This window comes from Notolabrus celidotus, chromosome 18 (genome assembly GCF_009762535.1).
Source record: "Notolabrus celidotus isolate fNotCel1 chromosome 18, fNotCel1.pri, whole genome shotgun sequence".
Taxonomy (NCBI): domain Eukaryota; kingdom Metazoa; phylum Chordata; class Actinopteri; order Labriformes; family Labridae; genus Notolabrus; species Notolabrus celidotus.
Genome location: NC_048289.1, coordinates 26,689,152 through 26,711,012, shown reverse-complemented (window position 1 = coordinate 26,711,012; position 21,861 = coordinate 26,689,152). Strand labels below are relative to the sequence as shown.

Below are 21,861 nucleotides of genomic sequence, written 5' to 3'. Positions count from 1 at the left end.
CAGCATATAGACAATTCTCCACCCATTATACACACACACACTCACACACACACACACACACACACACACACACACACACACACACAGAGGCACATTATACCGGTATTAGCGGTAACATGAACCTCATTCAGCAGCAGTAAGAAGCCCTGTGCTTGTTCTGCACTCATTGTTGCTTGAACATATGTTTGAACTGCTGCTCGTGACTGCCTGCTCACCCCACACTCTGCTCCAGCAGTGTGTTTCTGCTACTGCTCCAGATAGCTTTGGACGTGTGCGCTCACCCATAATAACACTGCTTAACAGTTGTAGAATACAGTATTATCCATTTTAAAACCCTGATTCAACCAGATGAGTCAATGCATGTTGTTTTCTTGTTTACTTGCCTGATTTTAGACACAGTTCTTGACTCGTTTCAATCTGCTACCATCATCATTCTGACATTAACTCTCATTAAACCAATCTCTGCATGGGACGGGGACTCAACCTTCCTGAGCCAATCACTTGAAACCAACGTGTCCGCTTGTAATGACATAATTTCAAGTTGACATCCATATTGATAAATGCTAACATCCTGGTTTTGTCGAGTGGAGTGCAAAGATGCTGCATTTAACAACATGCTCTCTGTGTGGAATTAGAACACAGCTGTGTGAAATACTTGATTCTGATTGGTTAATTACAGCATTCCGGAGTCTGGTTTTATCTTTAGCAGACTGCTGCTATGAAAAGAACAGACCGGTGCAGCTCTGATAACAGACTCTGGAGGACTAACAGTGGTCATATCAATCCACAGTGACAAGTCTGGTGAATTTGGTGTCCGTGTGTTTGCTGTGTGAACGATAGAAAAGACATGAAAACAGTCATAAAGGTGCCAAAACTGCACTGACAGAGGAATCTACAGACTGGAGTGGTGCGTTATGTAGACAGGGTTGGGATACGGCTGTGTTTAATGGAGAGAAAATGTCAACAGACCAGCTACAAGGAGGTCTGAAACCTCAATCAGGGGCCGCTGTGATTCATTCAGACTTGTCAATCAATCATTCAATATGTATTTATGAAGCACCAAATCACAACAAACGTCAAGACTCTTTCCAAACAGAGCAGGTCTAGACTGTATGCTATGTTATATTATTAACAAAGACCCAACATCAAGACAGGATAAGATCCAGTCCCATCTTACAGACAGGACTCAGTCTGATCTCATCTTAATCCACCATGAGCAGAGCACTTTGAAGCATTTAGCAAGTTACAGTGGCAAGGACAAACTTCCTTTAACAGGCAGAAACCTCCAGCAGGACCAGACTCATGTTAGACACACATCTGCTGAGACCGAGTTGGGGTTGGAAAGAGGGATAGAGGGAGATGAAGAGAGAGAGAGAGAGAGAGATGATAGTACTAGACTTGTTCACAGTCAATACAACTATTTCCAAATCAACATGTTTGTACCAATAAAGGTTTTTTTAACACTTATTTGAGGCTTTTTATGATCTTATTGACAGGACAACATACTGGACCCAGGCTGCCTGCCTTGAGGTCTATAATATTTGTACATGGGGCACATGATTCAACCACTTGGCCAAACTATTGCCCCTCAATTAGGATTTTATGGGGCAGTGGTTTAGCTCAATTGGTGGAGCAGGCGCCCCGTGTACAGAGGCAACAGTCCTCACATTTCTTGTCTTTCTCAAGCAGTCCTTTCAAAATAAAAGGCAAAAAGCCCCAACAATTGTTGTATGTTACTCTTTTTTTTAGAATGGTTTTAGTGGTGAATAGTTGTGTAATTGGTAGGTGTGGGAATTTCAAAGTAACTTAGGATATAATATCCGATAAATGGCCCACGACCTTGGCTTGGCCTACCTTCGCCATTTTGGACCAATTGGCTTTTTTTATAGTTTTATGTGACCACACCAGAAGGTCTTTTAACAAATGGTAGATATTAGAAGACCTTGACCCGGGACAAATGCCAACCAAATGTTTTTGTGCAGTTGAAGTTTTTTTGGATGCATCACTGTAGCTATTCAAGTGAAGTTTGTCAGTGATACCCTGTCTCCTGCTGTATGCTAGTTGTCTTACATCTCAAACTACATCTGAGATTTTATTTTGTCTCTGGGGAACAAAATCAACCCCTCGTCTGCTGTTTTTATTTACCGATGACAGACACAAGGAGCGGAGGGAATACAAAGGTTGCACTTGTTTCTGTAGAGAGCCCAAAGGAAACAACATTTTACAGCAACATCTTTGTAAAAATCCCTCTACGTACTTTAAAGAATGTCACCGAGAGGATGTGAAGCTTTGTTTGGCGTCTTCGTCTGTGTGCGTGTTTGTGTACGTGTGTGTGTGTGTGACATGTGTTCAAGGACTTCTTTGCATTGTGGATTCTTGTGTAGCAGACCTTCAACTGATGCCACAATCTATGCACACATGATACTATAAGCTGGTGTGGGTAACAGCGCTTACAATTCCTCTGTGGCGTGACCAAGAACCTAGAAAAAGATCGTGTCACAACCACCACCCCCGGCTTTCAACGCTCTCTCCTTCTCTCTCTCTCTCTCTCTGAATTTGTCTTGTTGAAGAGACTCGTTTGATGTCTCAGACTTTGTGCTTGCGTCAGGCGCGAGAACAATCCAAAAATGGATCTCATTTGCATTTTTGGTGTGATTATGACACCGGACAAATAGACACAACAAGCTCCATCTTTTCACTGAAATAAAGTCCATCTTGTCCGCCGCTCTGTGAGTGAAATGAAGGCCTGTACAAGGAGAATATGGTTTTATTTTCACATGTCACTGGTTGTTTGAGGTTTCGCTGCTGAATTGGTTTCACCCCGTACGACTACCTGATTACCCATAATGCTTGTTTACCCATGCTTTAGCTTTATACGACCCAAGGTGAATACAAAGCTCCCTTTAAAGAGGTTGTTGTTCATTTTATCAGTGTTTTTCTCCAAGTTCATACTCTCTCTGTCTTCCTCCCTCTCTTTCCTGTCCCTGTCACTCCTCTCTTTTCTTGTCCTCTTCCATCTCCCTGTCCTGTGTGGTGTGTTCGTATGTGTGTGTGTGTCTGTGTGTGTCTCTGTGTCTCTGTGTGCTGTCCTCCTTCTCTATATGTGTGTATGCTTTCTGCTCCCAGCCCCTCTGCGGAAAGCAAAGTTTGTGGAGAGCCCTCGCATTCCACAATCAGAGCTTGGCTCCCCTACACACACCTCCACCACTGCCAAGAATCCAGACCTGGACACATACCGCCCGGGTAAGTGTTCAGCCAGCTCATCCCTCATTTCATCGTGATTTTGCATGTTGGTTTTTGTCTTAAAAATGCAGCAAGAAGGAACACTATGGTTTGCCAGCTGAAAACATAACTAAGATCATTATTGAAATAGCTCTTCTGGTGCCCACAGAGTCCGTCCTCATCGCCTCCTCCCTCTCTGCTCCTCTAATCCTCCCTTGCTTGCTTTGTCACACTGCTCTGCTCTGCTCTGCTTCTCCTACGGACGCAGAGAGCTTGTGCAGGTGCCGCCTCTGTTTTCCGTCAACTTCTCAGTCGGGGGGGTAGCTCGGTTAATCCCGCGGACGGTCCAGATTTACCTCTTCCCCTCTATTTATCTGTCCCCTCTCCTCGCATGCAGGAGCAGGAGGACAGTAAAGCGGGTCACTCGAGGATAGTGCCCTGCTGAGATTTGGTGCTTGTATATCTGCTTACTCATCTCGCCTCTCCTCTTCCTGTTGCCACAGAGAATCACGGCGTTAGCTTTCTTACATATCTTGTTGACTCAACCTCTGGTGTTTCTGTGGACCCTCTGAAATGATACTGCAACACTCCAGGGTCGGATGAAGACATGAGAGAGATAGTGATGAGAGGTTTGAGGGTTTAACAGTTTTATCTTAGAGGGAAAATGGTCGACAGGGTGCTACCAGCCCTCTCCGTCTGCCAGCCTCTTCTGCTGAGTCTCTGCTCACTGGGAGCTCTAAGTAGGTGATCCATCTATATAAACATACTAGAGTACACCTTTCCTAGTGTTTCTTTTGGTCTGTATCAATCCAGATAGTATGTAGAACCTGTGGGTAGACGCTTGAGTTTTTTGTACCTGGCTTGTTTTTGCATCTCATGCATGAAAAACTGCCAAACCTGCCTTTATTTCCCATCAATCCTGTGAAATAGACTGTGGAATAAGCTATCAGCTGTGATGAGCTGCTAAAAGCTCCTGCAGATGTGACATGTCAGTGTTTAGATGGAAATTTCTAGCGCAGTGGAGGCAGGAAAAAACAGTCGATTATGAACCAAAGCTGAAGAGGAACCAGGGGAGCTGTGATGGGTTTTTTTTTAGAAGTGAGGAGGACTCGAGCCTCGCAGGCGGACAGATGGACATCTTTAGCTCTTAACAAGGACTCTCTGGCATGAGCTGTGACTTTAACATCTGATCGCATGCTGGTCCGCTCTCTGCTGCTGACACTGTCTGCCACCCGGAGGAGGTCAGGTATCAGCTGAGTTTTACGGCCTGTGTAGTAAATTTGTGGTGTCGTGAATAATGTTTGTGAATATTTTGTTAGATAGCTTGTAAAACTCACCACCAGACATCCTCCTCATCATATAAATCAGGTTTATAGCCTGTGTAATGATGAAGCAGCTCAACCTTCTTATTGTAGTCAGACGAAGGTCGAGCACTGAGGACGTCACATCACCAGCACTCACTTATGGTGTCTATTGTAAGTCGAGTTTAGTCAAATTCAAACTGAATCTACGTTTTAAAGTCAGAAGTTTTTATTGCAGTGCTTCATAACGCTCTTGAGTAGTACGGGTATGTTGAAGTGTGTTTGATTGACCGCTACTGGCAGGCTAAGCTCCAACACAGAACTACTATATGAATGTTTAGCTAACAAACCAACATCAGTGAAGGCAGTGGTGTGATTAGGTAGCACATCAGAATCTAACTGTGTGCCTAATAGGGATGGGTAATGGTTTTAGAATATTCGTTACTTTGAATATTTTTTAATTTTAAAAGTACAATTTTTCTCTGTATTTACCGGTGTGTGGTTATAATACTGTATTCCCGCCAGATGGTTGCTACAGTGTCTTAAAGCTGTTTGCTAACCGCATTAAGTAACAGAAGAAGAAGAATACTAACTGCATTAACTAGCAAAAGAAGAAGAAAACATTAGTGACAGTCGCAGTGATTTCCTCCATTTCTGAATCTCACACTACTACACACGTATTTCCAGAGACTGAACATGGCTGTAAAATTTAAAAACACACGCCACACTGCGTCACAGAAACACTGACGTAAAGATCAAGACAGACGCTGTCAGAGCACGCTACTAGCAGCACCTCGTCCTGCTGCTGGTTAACATGACTGCCACGCAAACGGGCTGTTAATGGGACAGGTGTGTGTTTGTGTGTGTGTGAAATGCCCATCCCTAGTGCCTAAGTGTTGTTTGCAGGTGTCTTTAGATTGTGCATAATATTCAGCATCATTGCCCTTCAGGTAGGAAAGCTAGCAGATGAACAAATATGCCTTTTATTTGCAGTTTCAGCTAGGAATGGTCCAAAGTGACTAATATTCAAGTCGTTGAAGCATAAAATTAAATCCCAACTCACTGACTAGCCTAAAGGTAAGAAAACACTCAGAAAACAGAAAGATTTAACATATTTAATTTGACACAGCTAAACACAGGATCACAGAGTCTGTGGAAAAACAATGTCAAATTGGTGGCTAGCTTTAACAGAGCTAGCACCACCAGCCCCAGTCAGTGGTTCTATTCCACTTTAACCAGACACAACTGACGTACAATTTTATCTCAGTTTTCTAGATCAAAATACTGACAAACTGCACCAAGCTATGAGATACAGAGATGTTATCTGTAGTAGAGCATCATAATGTCATGGCCAGTGCCCTACGGCTGCACTACAGCTCAGACACAACATATGACCAGGGGTTTGGGCACACAATAATAAAGATATTGTAATTATTTTACCAAACTGTAATTTTGGTTCTGACTAGCGAGAGTGGCACAGTTTGATTGTTTGGTCGACTTAACACACACATACCTAGTTTAAGTATATGTTCCTTGATTACCAAAATACCGTGATCACAAAAGAAAAAATGCACGAACAGAAAAAATGTACCCTGTAGTGACGACCCCAGAGTCTAACAATTTCAAAAATGTCTTTTTCTAGTGAGAGTAGACTGAAAGGCCGAATCCTGTGATTCCTGTTTTTCACCGTCTGTGCCCCAAAAGTTCAAACTAGAGATTTTTCAAAGGAGGAGAGTTTACTTTTAACTAGTTCAACACCAAACAGAGTAAAATGCTCAAGCTGCTGATAGACTGTAGAAAACATGGCGGTAGTCTCAGTGATGTCACCAGTTGGTTTCTGACAAGGTGTTATGAAGTCCAAAGTTGCCGGCTGCTATATCGGAAATGCAGACTCCAGCTAACTCTGGAAACTGGCAGAGGTGGAGATAAACATGTTTATTTCTGCTAAAGGAAATGTCATTTTATTAAGACACCTATGGGCTTCCTTGACTTTTGGAGCAGGCCTCTAGTGGACACATGGGGAACTGCAGTTTTTTACACTACTATAGATACTTCAGTTTTTGACACATAGTTGCTGCTTGTTATAGTTTCACACAATAACGATTAGGGACAAATGTTTTCTGGTCGATCAGTTCAGAAACTTTGGATATTTATGAATGAAATAAAAAAATGTTGCTTATTCTTTCTAACGAGCTGCCTGTGAAAACACGTTTTCTGTTACATTTCTTAAATCCAGTAACATACCACATTGCAACACTGTTCATAATCTCCAAGCACCCCCAGAGATGCTGGAGGGGCAGACTTTGGCCTTTAAATGCAGACCTTTATCTTCAGACTTGGTGTCCTGAGACCGAGTGTGCTTCCATTTATAAAACCTCTAAATGTTTCTGTGCGGATACGATCACTTGGATGCACATGAGGAATGTGAAATTCACTCTTCTGATCTTTTGATTAGCTCTCCGGTCCGTGATGTGTTTGCCTTTGCTTTGCTTGTTTTCTCCTCTCCTTTGACGTAAAGCTCTGAAACAGGTGTGAATCCAGCTTGTTTTCATTACCTGGAGTTGTTCACATCTTTTATGAGAGTTCATTTTCACCTTTAATAACATTTCTCACTTTTTTCTCGACGTGTTCTTTCCTGGTAGCTCGACGTCTTTGTGGTTCTATTAATACGCACGGGTCACTTTGGATCCCAGACATTGATTGTAACGGGAGAATGACTCTCTGTGGACGTGCCCCGCTGAAGCTGAAGGTAAAGTGTCCGGGGATTGGTTGAAACAGGAGCCGTGTGTTATCTTACCTATGAATACCACCTCCTGTCCTGTCCTGTCCAGCCCCCTGCCTGCAGCACACATGCTCCCCTCTCCGTCTCCTCTCGGGCTGCTCTGTGGACGGCCGCGGAGAAACAGATGCGCTTGCACAGAAACACATTCCTGGCTGTGCGCAAAAAAGATAGTTGCTATGGCAACCATCTGTCTCCTTCTCAGCTCAGGAATCCAACGGAGAAGGAGTGTGCATGTTTGTATTTGTGTGTAAGAGGTGTGTTTTATGACTGATTTTCTCTTCCCTCGGATTCAGATGTTATCATAAGGTGTTGAGAAGGACCTGACGTGCCTCCTCGAGCGCCTGTTGTGTTGCTGTCATGTTGCTTTTGTGTCTTCAGAGGCTGCAGTGTGATCGTCAGGATGCTATTTATAGAACAAAAGAAAGAAATCAATACGTTCAAAACATACGTGATGGTAATGTGACATGATCCCCTTTGATAGTAGCTCATTAGCATCACTTAGATAGAGGAGGTTTACACACAGACTGACATGATATCGATGATGACACTTTTCTTTTCTTCTGCTTTAAAAAAGATGTTCATGTTTTTGACAGCTGCTTGTTTCCTGTATGTTTGACTATGTTGAGGGTTTTTTTGTGGTGCAAAGAAGAACAAAGAGATCGGGTATGTTCAGCAGAGGGAGTTATCGTGGACTCCAGATTAGAGATTTGGCTCCCACATCAAAAGAATCACAGACAAGCCGCTCACCCCTGCAACAGCTGGCTGCGACAGACGAGTTAGAAGTGACAGAAAGAAAGAGGGATGGAAATTTGACTAAAACATTATGGACCAGAAATGTTTCATCAAAGTGAATAGCAGTTTTATTCATATTTCATTACAGGTACGCTCAATGGGCTTTACACTAAGGATGAAAACATAGAAGAACATCAGACACAGCAAACAGCAATCAAACAAAAAGTAGGTTTTGCCGAACATGCAGTCAGTCACATCAGTCATCATATTTACATGCACACAGAGTACCTCATTCATACGCCCCGAAAACAAAGAGGTTTTGAGTTTAGTTTTAAAAGTACAGACAGTTATGATGGACCTAAAGTCAGCAGGCAGTTTAGACCAGAAAGAAGGACCGCAGTAACTAAAGGCCTCTTCACCAGACTTTGATCTGACTCTGGGTACAGTTAGAAGTCTTCGGGTTGTAGCTTGTGAGCAGGTCAGAAATATACAGGGGAGCTGAACTAATGAGTGCTTTATAAAACAGTTGGTTTTAAAAAGTGATGTCAGGGCGTAAACAAGAATAATAATACCAAAGACATCAAAACTATGAAATAATCTGGTTTTGCCATAATCTGGATTACAACAGTATTCAAACAGGGCTATCCATTGTGTGCTAACCCTACCTCTGAACAACACAACTGATGGTCTCAAACACATTAAGAAGGCAAGTCATTCTACAAATGAACTCTTGACAAGGCTCATGTTAATTAGAAACCATTCCAGGAGACCACTTCATGAAGCAGACTGAGAGAATACCAAGAGTGTGCAAAGCTGTCATGAAAGAAAAAGCGGGGGGTACTTTACAGAATCTAAAATATAAAACATATTCTGCTTTGTTTAACAATTTTTTGTTAATTAAATAATTCCATATATGTTCTTTCATAGTTTTGATGTCTTTGGTATTAATCCACAGTGTTTCAAATAATTAAGATAAATGAAAACCCTTGAATGAGAAGGTGTTTCCAAACTTTTGATTGGTAGTTTACCTCAACCACTCATTCAATTGTATGGATCCTGATCCTGATTCCAGTTCTTCTCATTGTTTCTGGTTCTTATCAATTCTTGTTTTTGAATCCATCATTTTTGGAGTGAAAAAAAAGCAAATAGTTAAAGAACAAAAATGAGCCTGACGTTATTGTCTGGAGATTTAGGCTCTCGAAAATGAACAGACATTTGTGACGAGGAATCCTCTTTTTTCCTTCATTCATGAAAATAAAAATTACTTTTTCATATCAGGATGGATCAACAAGAAAAAATAACAACGTAAAACTATTTAAAGATACAATAGAAAACATAGTATCAGTATACATGATGCATTTTGCAAACCTGAGCGCTGGTGACTCAGCAGTCTCAAAGGGTTGTAACCATAGAGGTTGTAACCCCTTCACCATAAATCTTCTACCCGCACGGTGACATTCTTCCACTTTCTCCTCCTTCACTTTCCTTCACCCCTAACATGAACATGCTGCATGTCTCTTCATAGGAACATGGGGATCTCTTTAAACTCAAATCTAACAAATAGAGATTTGAAATATTTGCAGACATGATTTGTTTACCTCTGTATAAATGCTGATGTGGGGCGCTGATTGTTTTTGCCGATCAGCTGCACGCCACATGTGTGGAGGCTGTAGTCCTCATCCTAGCAGTCGCTGGTTCAGACTTTAACTGTCTCTCTTCAGCTGTCTTATCTAATAAAGCCGAAAATGCGTGAGCTCATCTGTGTTTTGTACCTCCATGTGAAGAGATGTTGCTACAGCTTCTACAGCTAGCTGAGGCTGGGATGTTTCTGTGAACAGGAGACGGCAGCACATTGAACACCGAGCATTCCCTTAAATTCACCATGTTGAAGTAAAAGCTTCGTCAGATTGGACGTGCTTCCACCCTTTGCATGAATTGTCTGTGTCATTATCTTTATGAGGGAAGCCTAGCCAAACTTTCAACCTCTCGCTGCTGTCACCCATGATCCTCACACCTTTGTTGACATAATACATAAGTGATGTAATGTTACGTCAGCACAGCAGGTCCTGGCAGATCAGCACGACGTCTGTGGGCTGAAAAATGATCATAAGGTTTAATCCTGAAAGGTTTATGTTGCTTGGAACCAAAATTCACGTGCCTTTTGGAATCCACGAATCTCAGAATTTACCCGAGCCTGGCAGGGGAGGACTCCACAGGTTGCAAAAAGGTTGTATGATACCAAAGCAGAGCCTGCCTCTCAGTGGATTTTATTACCTCTACAAACATCCTAGTAAGTTTATGATCTCGGTCACAAGTTTCAAGTCATGAGTCATCATAGAGTAAAGTGAATAATAAAGCAGAGTCTGCTCTAGGGCGTGGCTTCCTGTCATCCACAAGTTGCTAACATGCCGACCTATCAGGAAGCTGCAAGAGTTTCATATTTTGCTGAATGTGGTCAAAAAGCAAAAAGGTTCCTGGTTACTTCGGTCCAATCTTCTGAGCAGACGGAGAGAGAGAGAGGTTGACAAAGACATGACTGAAAAGGACAGAGAGAAACACTCTCACAGATGCAGAGAGAGAGAGAGACAGACAGAGCCCCCGTTTGATCACGGTCACGCCTGCAAACCCCTCAGGAGCATTTGACTAATCAGTGCTAATGCATTCACTGCTTACTACTACCGGTCTGTCAACTGGGAAGCCTCCATGTCCTGACACGCTGCAGCTCACACATACAGAATACATACATACACTTGGCTTAGATTGTGTTTGCCTGTAATTTTTCTCCTCGTCCCTCATGATATTAGCTCTAAGAGGAGGAAGAGTAATTCCAGCTACGTGCATCTGCTCGTTTATTGCCTTCATCCTCCAGGGATGCACGGGGATTCAGTGACCTTGGAGGCCTTCGTATTCTGCTTTATATAAAATGATCCAGCTGCATTACTGAGAAGCTTCATCCATCTCATTGGAGCTCTTTCTTAATTAGCTGTTTCGGACTCTAATGTGAGCCGTGATTACCTCATTACTGGTGGCTGCTGCGTTTTTTTTTACTCAAGCCTGGCAACATGTCATCCCCGTGTGCTTCAAAGGTTTTCTTTTTTTCTCCCTCCTCCCTCAGAAAGAAGGTGCCCGTGTTCTTTACTCGCTCACAGAGAGTCTGAGTCAATGTAATGAGGATCCTGACAGCGCTCTGCCTGTCCGTTCCATGAGCGAGTAGTAGAAGATAGAGCGAGGCTTTAGATTGCCTGTCTGTCTATACGTCATTGAGAGGGAGGCCACGCGGCTTCAGACGAGCTGTCTGTCTACAGAGAGGTGCTGCGCCAGGCTGGGACTGTCTAATGGTCGTCAAGTCGGGACTTAGTGCAGCTACCTGCCAGTCTGGTCCGACCTGCCCGGCAGGAAAACAAAGCGGGGGAGAGGAGACGGGAGAAAACTGGCCCTGCCGCTAGCTGCTGTTTATTTAAACACCAGCCATCTCATGCTGTTGTCTTCAATGTCATTAATGTCCAGACCACTTCACAGCATTATACGTCTGGGAACAGCTGCTCCCAGTCAGACACTAGTTAGTCTTTTCTGTGGAGTGAGTAATTAGTACGAGCTCGGACTCTGAATGTGACACTCTGGTAAATAAAATGCTGTTGAAATTGATATAGTAGCACCTCCAGGGCACAACATCGCCATGTGTTATTGAAAAACCACCAGTGAGGGTTTGTTATGGATGGAGAGTAACCAGGCAACAGGGCGAGGAGATGAGGTCATTAAGGGGTTTTGTTTTAGGTCCTGTTGGAACTGAGATCTCACAGCTCTTCCACAGAGTGTGTGTGTGTGTGTTTTTTTTATTTTCTGTGTGTGTGTTTTTGATCATCTGATCATCACGCAGCCTCACCACCCTGGTGTTTTCTTTTCTCCCTTTAGAGCGCAGAGTCTGTGTAAACAGGATAGAGAGGTGGATACACACCCACATAAACACACCGTCTCTCTCGCTCTCTTTCTCACTCTCCCTCCCTCCCACCCTCTCTCTCTCTCTCTGACACACACACACAGTCACACACACAGGTGAAGGGCGTATCTCATTACGTCACGAGAGCTCCGGCGGTGATGAGCGGTGCGGAAGGAGCCGTCGTCAGTGTGTGAGGCTTTTGTCAGTCAGCGTGGAGAGGGTTTTTTTTTTTTTGTAAACACTTTGGAAGGATTGTTGTACTTGTGGCTGTGTGGATTTTGGAGTTTATGTAAGAAGACACCTCAACAAAGACGTCCGGCTGTGGAGGAATGTGCCGGTAATGCACAGCTCTGAGCTGCGGGGAAACTCTGGTAGGGAGCTTCTTGTCCCGGGTACAGGTGCTGCTGTGCGTCCTGTATCCGGGTGTGTTGTCACTGCTGTGGTTTATGCAAAGCGAGCTTAGATGTATCGTGTGTTTTCCAGGCATAGAGAGGAGCTGCTTTTAAAAAACTGTGTGTGACCAAGTTTCTCTTCCGTTTCTACCCACCACTAACACTCATTCTCTCTGTCTTTCTTTCTCTCCCTTATCATGTCCTCCCCACCCCCTCCACTCCACCTCCTGCCTCTGCAGGGGAGTCAAGCCAGGAGCTGGGCCCCCCTCCGTCGGTGGATGAGGCAGCCAACACATTGATGACGCGCCTGGGTTTCCTTCTGGGAGACAAAGTGAGCGAGGGGCCGGCCGGTACCCAGTACAGCATGGAGGAACCCGAGGCGAGACAGGTAATGGGCTGGACTTTTCCTCCACCTGATCTTGCTTAAGAACTCAAAGATACCATTCAAAAACAACAAGGGGTCTTGTGTTTGTGGAGTTCTTGAGCGCCAACGTTTCATTCAAATCTCATGATGTCACTTCATAAGTACAGTCAGCTGGAGTTGAATGTTTTCTGGGCTTTAGATGAAAGTTTTGGCGCCTACAAGCTTGTTTTATATCAATTTTATCGCCCTTGTCATTGTTGTGGTTTATCTTAATCTAATTGTCTTCTTATGAGTATGTTTTTGACACATGAGGGATCATGGTTTGGAACATGAGTTAACACGCTATCGTCTGATTCGATCTGTTTTGACGTTTATCTTCATACTCTCTTGTTGGTGCTTGGTTTTTTGACAGATCTTTGGATCGCCAGATCAAAAGACGTTTCTGTAAATTGCCCTCAGAAATGACAGCGCCTTAGGTATCAGTGCCTCTCCATCAAGCATCAGATATCAACCCGTCTAATTAGATGTTCGTTAAAACAAATTCTCCTGATTATTTATTTTCAGCGTGCTTTAGATTTCGGGTTGTTTAGAGGTTCTTTTTTTTAGCTGACGTGCAGCAGGCTGGGCTCACTTTCCTCTGTTGTAACCTTTCAAATCGTGACTTTGGCTGTTGTGCAACAAACAGCTCCTGGCACAACTGGCCTGCTCTGAGCTCTGCAGCAGATGCCCTGGTTTCTCTACCTAAACCTGATGTGACAGGTTTGAATTTCACAAATTGAGGGAAGAAAACATTTGCAGCAGAGAGTGAGAACGAGAAACAGTAAAGGGGGGTAAAGGGGGTGAAACCTGTTGCTAAATTCAAATCAGGTCCAGGTATGTTTTTTTTTTTTTGCACTAAAGCGGTGTGGATAAACGATTAGACTGATGGACTGCCTGTGCTTGATGTGAGCGCTGCTGTAGCAGTGGGGGTGTATAAATTGAGAGAGGTTTATTCAAGCGGCTCTTTTTAGAGACGTGACTCATACTAGCACCCTGCTGCATCGTGAACACAGCACTAACTTATTATTGTAGATATCTGCCCCAAATACTGCTCTCCTGGTGCAGTTTGTTTGATTCATTTACCACTGAGGACGATAAGGATTGCCCCCGGGGTACCATAGAGGGTGGGCTGAAGTGGTTATTTTTCTAATTTGCTTGGGATCTTTGAGTGGAGAACAGCGTATTTTTGGCCTGAAACTGAAATAGTTTTCAGACACACACTTTAGCATACTAGCTAACTCAACTCATTCATGCTTCCTTTATGTTTTTAACTCTTTCCTTAAAAGCATGAAGGAGTTGAGTTAGCCAGAATGCCAAAGTCAGCAACAGCTATCTTCCCAGTTAAGCTAGCTCCTCCAAAAAACATCAGAACAGCAAGGATTTCATGTAAAACCACTTATAACAGTGTTTAATGGTTTTAATGACCCGTTCCATCTTTTAGAAGAGGTTGTGACCTTTATGGATATCCTGCTCTTGTTGAAAATCTCGCTGAGCAAGTTAGCAGCAGCTTTGCTTGCTAACATGACTCTTTATTTGAGAGGAGACTTTTGATAATGTTGCAGCTCAAAGTGAAAACTATGAATGACTTAACACTGAAGGGTACAGTTTAGACTGAGCCATGCTTTGCCATGCTGTCGCTCTCATTTTGCTAAGTATCTAGTGACACTAGAAGAGCACATGCTAAACCAACAAAATGTGGCTTAACTCTGAGTCTACTCGACTCATCATTCAAATGTAGACATTCAGTGGCAACACAAGAACCACACTTTTTCTAAAAAGCTAGAAACTTTTAAAAATATATACAATTGTAAAATTTACAATGCCAAGCAGCCCACTATTCAACATCTCAAGAGAAACATTTGAAGGCTGGGTCATCTCTGCAGCGCTACAGGACTTAAAGCTCCAGTGAGGAACTTTCAGGTAGCGTGCTTACACATCTGGGTTCTTTGGTGAAGTTGTTTTGAAACAGCGGGTGTTTTGCTCCGCTTGCCAGGGTTAGATTCTGATGTGTCTTTATTTTTAATTTAGACTCAAAAATCATTGACAGCAAAGCCTCATTTACAATGACGTTGAGCATATAAGAAACATTAAAATGCAATATAAGCAAATAACCTTAAACAAATGAAGATCAATTAAAAACAGACAGGAATTAAAAAGTAATGTTGAAACAAAGTCAGTTGAAAAGAGGTTAAAAAGTTAACAACTAAGGATTCTCATCGATCCTTGAAGCGGTTCGTCTGCAGCTAAAACGCAATCAACCCAGAACACATAGTGGCTCATCACAAGTCAGTAATAGGTGAGATAGTTAGCATAAAAATAGCTCGGTGTTACTTTGTCCGTACAGATGTGCAAGAAGTATTTTTAGTACAACAACATCCTGCTTCTTTTAACCATGAATGTATCACCTACCGTGAATCTTTGGTGTGAAAAGATTAGAAAAAAGCTGTTGCTGCATCGTGCAGTTAATCATCTTGTCTGATACCTACCCTTCCACAGCAGAATCAGGCATTGATAAATACAATATAGAAGTTATAAATGGTGTCACTGATGGTGTTGTTTGATTTTGTACGTCAAAAAGAGACATTAGTATTCATTTCAGTCTGTTTCATAAACATTAAAAAAACCCTCACAGGAGCTTTAAGTTTAACCTGTTTAGTCATAATTGTAACCAGTTCAGTAAGCAAGTAAAACTTTCAAACACTTACAAATCAACACATTAGGAAGCTAAATGACATGCATAAAAAAGTCAGAATGTCCATCAATGCATAACAAGAAATAGGCCTCTCCACTTCTGATTTTGCATCCCTGGACAGAAAATATGAACCTCCTTCAATAAAGGAATATCAGGTGAGGCCTTACTTTGCCTCTTATGTAAAAGGCCTATTAGTCGACCTCCTCCTGACATTTGTTTAAATTCTTACAATAGCTGGTGTCTGAGCTGCCAGACCTCACCAGCTGACAGAACAAGGTGACCTTAACTGGCAGAGCGTGCAGTTAATTGCCTTCCACACTCTCGTGCTCTCGCTCCCTGAATAGACGCAAACGCTCAGAGTTCAATCCAATCCTCGTACGCCGTTTGAGGTCAGACCGGCGCAGGGCGAGGTTCATTAGCCCCGCAGATAGAGCCGCGGTGTCACTGTGTGTGTTCAGAGCTTTGAAGGTTTATCCCTTCATGTGTTTGTTTGTTTGCGTCAGGGTCAGGCTCCGGTAAACATGAACACTTTAGCTGCCCCAGCCATGGTGAGAGCAGAGAGCAGCTGAGTGCCTGAATCATTATTCATTCAGCCACACACTCATATACACACACACATCACACACACACTTAACACAGGTTAGAGGCCATGTACTGTACTGGACAATGTGTTGACAAGTTTACAGATGTCAGATTGTATTATTCAGCCTCAAAGCCAGTCCTGCTGTGGAGAGGACACCTCCTGGCTCCCTATTAGGTACACAAACAATCTCATGCTCTCCAGTGCAGCAGCTCTGTCACTAAGCTCTGTTCACTGTGTTTTGATTTGTTACTCGCTCTGTTTGGGTTATGACCTATGGATTTTCATGCTTCTGATCTGTATTGAATGTAAATTGCTTAATTGACCAGCATGTCAACAATTGAAGGATTAACAACTGTTCCTGATCAATTAATGATTGAATGATTGATTAACGAGTGTGTTCAGATGCTTTTGTTGATATTTCACGGTTGCTAGCCTAAAGGCTTCAGCAGCTGCAAAGATGATAGTTCCATTAGTTTGGTTTGGATTGAAATATCTCCAAAACTTTTGCACTTATTGCAGCGAAATATTGAACACAAAGGGCTGCACAGTATATCTCAATTGTATCTGTATTGCAATATGAGCATCTGCAGGAAAAACATTGGAAAAGTCTGCTTTTATGGCGATACATTTTAAAAAATGAAGTAAACAAACAGTGCTCCCTCATTCATCTTGTGTACATTTTCACTGTCAGATGGAGGCCTGAGTTTAATGTTCATGCTTTCACACTTCACTTGATTCAGTCAGATGAAGCTCAAGCTAGCTGGTGCTAATTTACAGTTATAAACAAACAGCTTTGAGGGGTCTGATGCAAACATGGGGATTGGGCAGAACAGTGTATACACACATGGACATTGGTACCCTTCTGTTAAAGGCAAAAAAAACCCACAAATGTCGCTGAAATAACTTGAAACTGACAAAAGTAATAAAAAATGACTGAAAATTAACTAACGAAAATCAGACAGTGCTTTTGAATTTTGGTTAAACAGAATCATTTTAAAAAAAATTAATGAAACAGGCCAGGACAAAGATTATGGTACCCCTAGAAAAGATTGAAAATAATTTGACCACAGGGACATTTTAAATTGAAGTGTGTCCTCTTATTAGGTGTAGGTGTAGAAACTGTGAGTTATAGATAATGTGCATTCTTTGATGGTAGTTTATACACAACATACCTTACTGCTACTGCAATATTGAATAGTATAACTGCACATCACAGATTTTTTTCATATTGTGCAGGTCTGGTGTATGTAATGAAACATCCTTAGGTTCTCTGGTTGGAATCCTTGTATTCCCCGAGAACAGACAGGTATTCCAAACAGGAAAATATCCACAAATTGTGTTTCCCCTTGTATTTATTTTGGCAAAATCTGGTCATTATTATCTTTTTGTCTAGTAAGTAAGTAAGTAAGATTTATTTATAGAGCACCTCTCAAGAACAGAGGTCACAAGATGCTTTAGAAAAACAACAAAAGAAAAACATTAAAAGGCAAAACAGAGATTGCAATTAAACACAAAAACATGACATAAAAACAGAAGGATTAAACAAAGGCAAGTCTAAACAGATAGGTCTTCAACTGCTTTTTAAAACTGTCAACAGTGTCCACAGTTCTCAGTTCCAGAGGGAGACTGTTCCAGAGTTTAGGGCCAACAACCTGGAAAGCAGAGTCCCCTTTAGTTTTTAACCTGGTACGAGGCACAACCAATAAACCCTGATCAGAGGACCTCAGAGTCCTGCTTGAGTTATATGGCTTCAGTATAACAAGAATTTTAAACTGGATCCTACATTTAACTGAAAGCCAGTGCATAGATATGAGGATCGGAGAGACATTTGACCTTTTTGATGATTTGGTCGACAGCTTAGCAGCAGCATTTTGGACCACTTGTAGGCGGTTCAGGGAAGCATTGCTAAGACTTGTGAAAACACTAAACTTTGTTTGATGAAAAAATCCCTGAACAGCCAGTTACATTCTCTTCAGACTCAGCTGTACTTCAGCTAGCGCTTGTAAACAAATTTTAAGATGCTAACATGCTATGGTGGGTTGACTACCACTCAACCTGGCTCAATATGTGTAAGGTGCTGGAGTATCAAGGAGTTCAAAAGTAGAAAGCAGGATATCCACTGACTTACTGAGTGCAGTTTTAACATGTTAGGATTCTAACATGCTTTGGTGAACTGCATGAGTATGTAGGCAAACTGACAATATCATTTAGCTTGCAGAGGGGCTAACATTGCTGTAGGGTGATGTTGGATAATTTATCCAAACAGGTCATCTTTTCCTTTGATTTATTGTTCTGATATTTGTCTGTACACTTTAAAATGTCACAGACAAAATCACAATAACTGTAAATACATTTGTTTGTTTAACAGAGCATGTGATCGTTTGTCGTTTGGCTCGACCTTGGAGCCCTGCTGTCTCGGCTATAGAGAGCAGTCGAGGATTAGCGTCTTGCTTAGAGCCGCCTTTAAATGTGGACAAGATGAGCAAAAGATCAAACCAACAACTCTTCATTTAATTGGCTTCCGATCCATCTCGCACCCCAGCCTCAGGAGGCTGTGAACACTTAATTGACAGATTATCAATAATAAAAATAATCCATACTTCTTGCCCTGCTCCCCATCGTATTTATGTGTGTGGGTGTTTGTAAGGTGAGACTCCGTTCAGTATTCCACATGAACTAAGACTAGATTCAGCCTCAAGCTCTCCTTCACTCCTCCTCCTCCTCTTCTCTGTGTCCTCACCTCAGCGTTAACCTGAACTCACCGTCAGTGAGACCTCCTTGTGTTTTTGTGTTTTCGGTGTCTGATACATCGACTCAGTCCCTTGACATCCCTGTTATTCTTGTGCATCTGAATTTGCCCAGATGCAGCATGCATGTATTATTTAGGTACGTGCATCTGTGGGTGTTTACAGACGCGGCATTGTTTTTATTTTGTCCCCTGTGTCTCCTTGTCTACTAGCCTGCGCTGATGCAGAGGAGGGTCACTGCAGGGTGCCCAAACAATGCAAAAGAATAAAGACAGAAGTAGAAAGAAGAAATATTCAAAGTGTGTTTGGGATCATAGTTATATTTGTGTGTTATGCTAAATTATCATCTTTGAATTCAGGAGGAGGAAAATAATCAAATCGGCCTGACAGTGAGGGAAAAATACGTTCTATTTTTACATTTGTTGAAATGAACCCTTACTGAAACATCAGTTTTACTCGTATTAGGGCCTGTGTCCACTAACAGCTCCCACAACCTCAATTTTAGAGCCCCTCTCACCGGTGCTGCTGTCGCTATTTTAAAAAAATGTGCTGCTGCTCTTCTGCTCCTCTTATTTGTGACCATATTGTCTGTTTTAAATTACCCTGTATGCTTAATATTTGATTTTATTTGATGTAACTTGACAAAAACAATTTCAGAAATATGATTTAAATTGTGTTTTAGCATTAGCAGCAGCTGTAGACCTCGAGATGTACCCTTGAAAATAAGTGTGGGTAGTATCTCCCTTGTATAGATCTCCACTGTTGTTGTTGTTGTTGACAGACTCAGTTTCAGAGGTCCCACCCCTTCCTGATTTTGATTGGTTTGTGATGGAGAAGTGACATTGAGAAGCGCGTAGGTGTCCCAAAAGTTGAACTGAGGGCGCTGTCAGCACAGTGACAAAATGACAGCTGACACTCAGGGAGTTTTTGTGCACAGGAGGCGCTATCCTGAAACTTTGAACTGCAATGGTTTTGTATAGAAACAGGTACTCTGGCATGGATTTAGCCTAATGAATAAGTTGCGTGCCCATATAGTGGCGGCCTAGCTTTGATTCCAGCCTGCGGCTCCTTTCCCACATGTCATATACCCACTCTCCCCAGTTTTCCTACCTTATCCACTGTCATAACCTCTATACATACAGGTGTAAAGCCCAAAAATATAACTTAAAAAAGAAAAGAAAACAGGTACACCCAATGCAAAAATGCTTAAAGTGGACACAGGCCCTTAATGTAAAAACTCAGTAGAGAAATTGTCTGACTCCCACAATCCTCCCACATGTTCAGGCAAAAACAACAAACAACCAAACATAGGCCATGTGACTCCACCGAATCAGATTTGGAGGATGCCGCTCCCTTTAGTTTCTACAAACGGAAATGAGTGTTTTCCTGGATTTAGATTTTCCGCCTTACATCCCTGATGAGTTTACTGACTCTTCAGTGTTTGTGTTCTTCGAGCTAAACTCCTTAGCTGCAGTAAAAACTGTGCTGTATGGTACATTTGTAAGCAATTGCTTCTCTCTCCCCGTGCTTCTCATGGGTTTATTGACATTTTAGGAAGAGACTGTATCCACACGATCCTTCTGTGTATCATCGTCTTACTTGAGAAGCTCTTTCAGACATGTATTTTAGGAAAATGCTACAAATGATTAGCTGTTATGATATGTGTTTGTGTGCATGTGGGAGGCTTTGAAAGGCAGCAGGGGGCTGAGCTTTTGAAAACAGCAATATTGAAGTGACATTTCCCGGCATGTATGTGACTCACTTATTGAAATTCAAACATTGTGCTTTGCCATTTATACCTGTTTGTACTAATTGAGTTGTTGGAGCCTAACAAAGCTTTTCAAATGTGTGTGTGTGTGTCTCTCAGGGCCAGAACCAGAGGATAAGTCCGTGCTCCACCCTGACAAGCAGCACTGCCTCACCCCCTGCAGGCAGCCCCTGCTCCACCCTCCCCCCTGCCATGCCAGGCCAGGCAGGAAATAAGGACTGTGCCTACGGTTCTGTCACCAGTCCAACTTCAACTCTGGAGAGCAGGGACAGCGGGATTATCGGTGAGAACTGTACACAGATTTAGAGAAAAGTCAAAACAAACACGCAACACCTGAAGCTCCATTATTCAATATTTGTCTCTTTGTGGACTTTCCGACTCTCCTTCAGTGTTTGCAGCCTTTAAAGTATGAAAACAGTCAAAGATGTGTTGCTTCACTTTGAAAAGGCCAGTGTGAGCTAACAGCAGCAGGACAGTTTATATGGATTGACCCAAAATGAAGCAGAGTGTCACGGGTCAATCCCACTGAAAGGACATGTCACACATGTGGAAAGATGTGGATCACTGACTGGTTTTTATCAACTGTGGACGTTTATGTCGACGGAGTGAATTCTTCTATGTATTTAAAAGAAAATATAGGACTTAATTTTGCTCTAAAAAAACAAACAATCATCAACCTGACATTTTTTATTATTTAGTTATTTTTTGGAGGGTAATTTTTGCCTTTATTGATGGGACAGCTGAAGAGAGACAGGAAATGTGGGGAGCAGAGAGATGAGGGAAGACATGCGGCAAAAGGTAGACGCTGGGAGTCACACCATAGACTGTATAATAAATGAACATAGTATCCGTGACATCACCCATCAGTTCCTGAAGCGCTGTTTTAGAGGCCAGTCGGCGGCGGCAGCCATATTCAGGGTTCCCACTCATCCTGGAAAACCTGGAAAACAGTTGACCAGTTTTCCAGTACTGGAAAACACCTGGAAAATGGGAGAAAAAGTAAAATGTTCTGGAAAATTATTCCAACATGACTGCGTGCGACATGATCCGGTTAAAAAGAAAAACATCCCCATTCAACATTTGTGACTATTTTTGTCATTCAGTTCTATTTAGCTCAATCCTCTGATTATTATTATTATTATTATTAATATTATTATTATTATTATTATTAATTTATTTATTTATTTATTTATTTATTTAGTTATTTATTTAGTTATTTATTTATTTCAGTAAGGCAGCTTTCAGAGTCCTTTGCTGGCTCTTTTGTTTTTTACTTTGCTAATTTTATATTTTTGAGAAAAG

The 21,861-nt window shown here is 42.2% G+C and overlaps 1 protein-coding gene across 4 annotated transcripts in view; it reads left to right on the top strand.

Moving 5' to 3' along the window:
- tanc2b (tetratricopeptide repeat, ankyrin repeat and coiled-coil containing 2b) overlaps nt 1-21,861 on the top strand; it is a 242,485-nt gene that overhangs the window by 163,752 nt on the left and 56,872 nt on the right. For all 4 annotated transcript variants that reach the window (XM_034708630.1, XM_034708628.1, XM_034708626.1 and 1 more), the window contains 3 exons: nt 3,127-3,243; nt 12,606-12,754; nt 20,659-20,842. In XM_034708630.1, the coding sequence (XP_034564521.1) occupies nt 3,127-3,243; nt 12,606-12,754; nt 20,659-20,842 (450 nt within the window). The remainder of the gene's footprint in view (nt 1-3,126; nt 3,244-12,605; nt 12,755-20,658; nt 20,843-21,861) is intronic.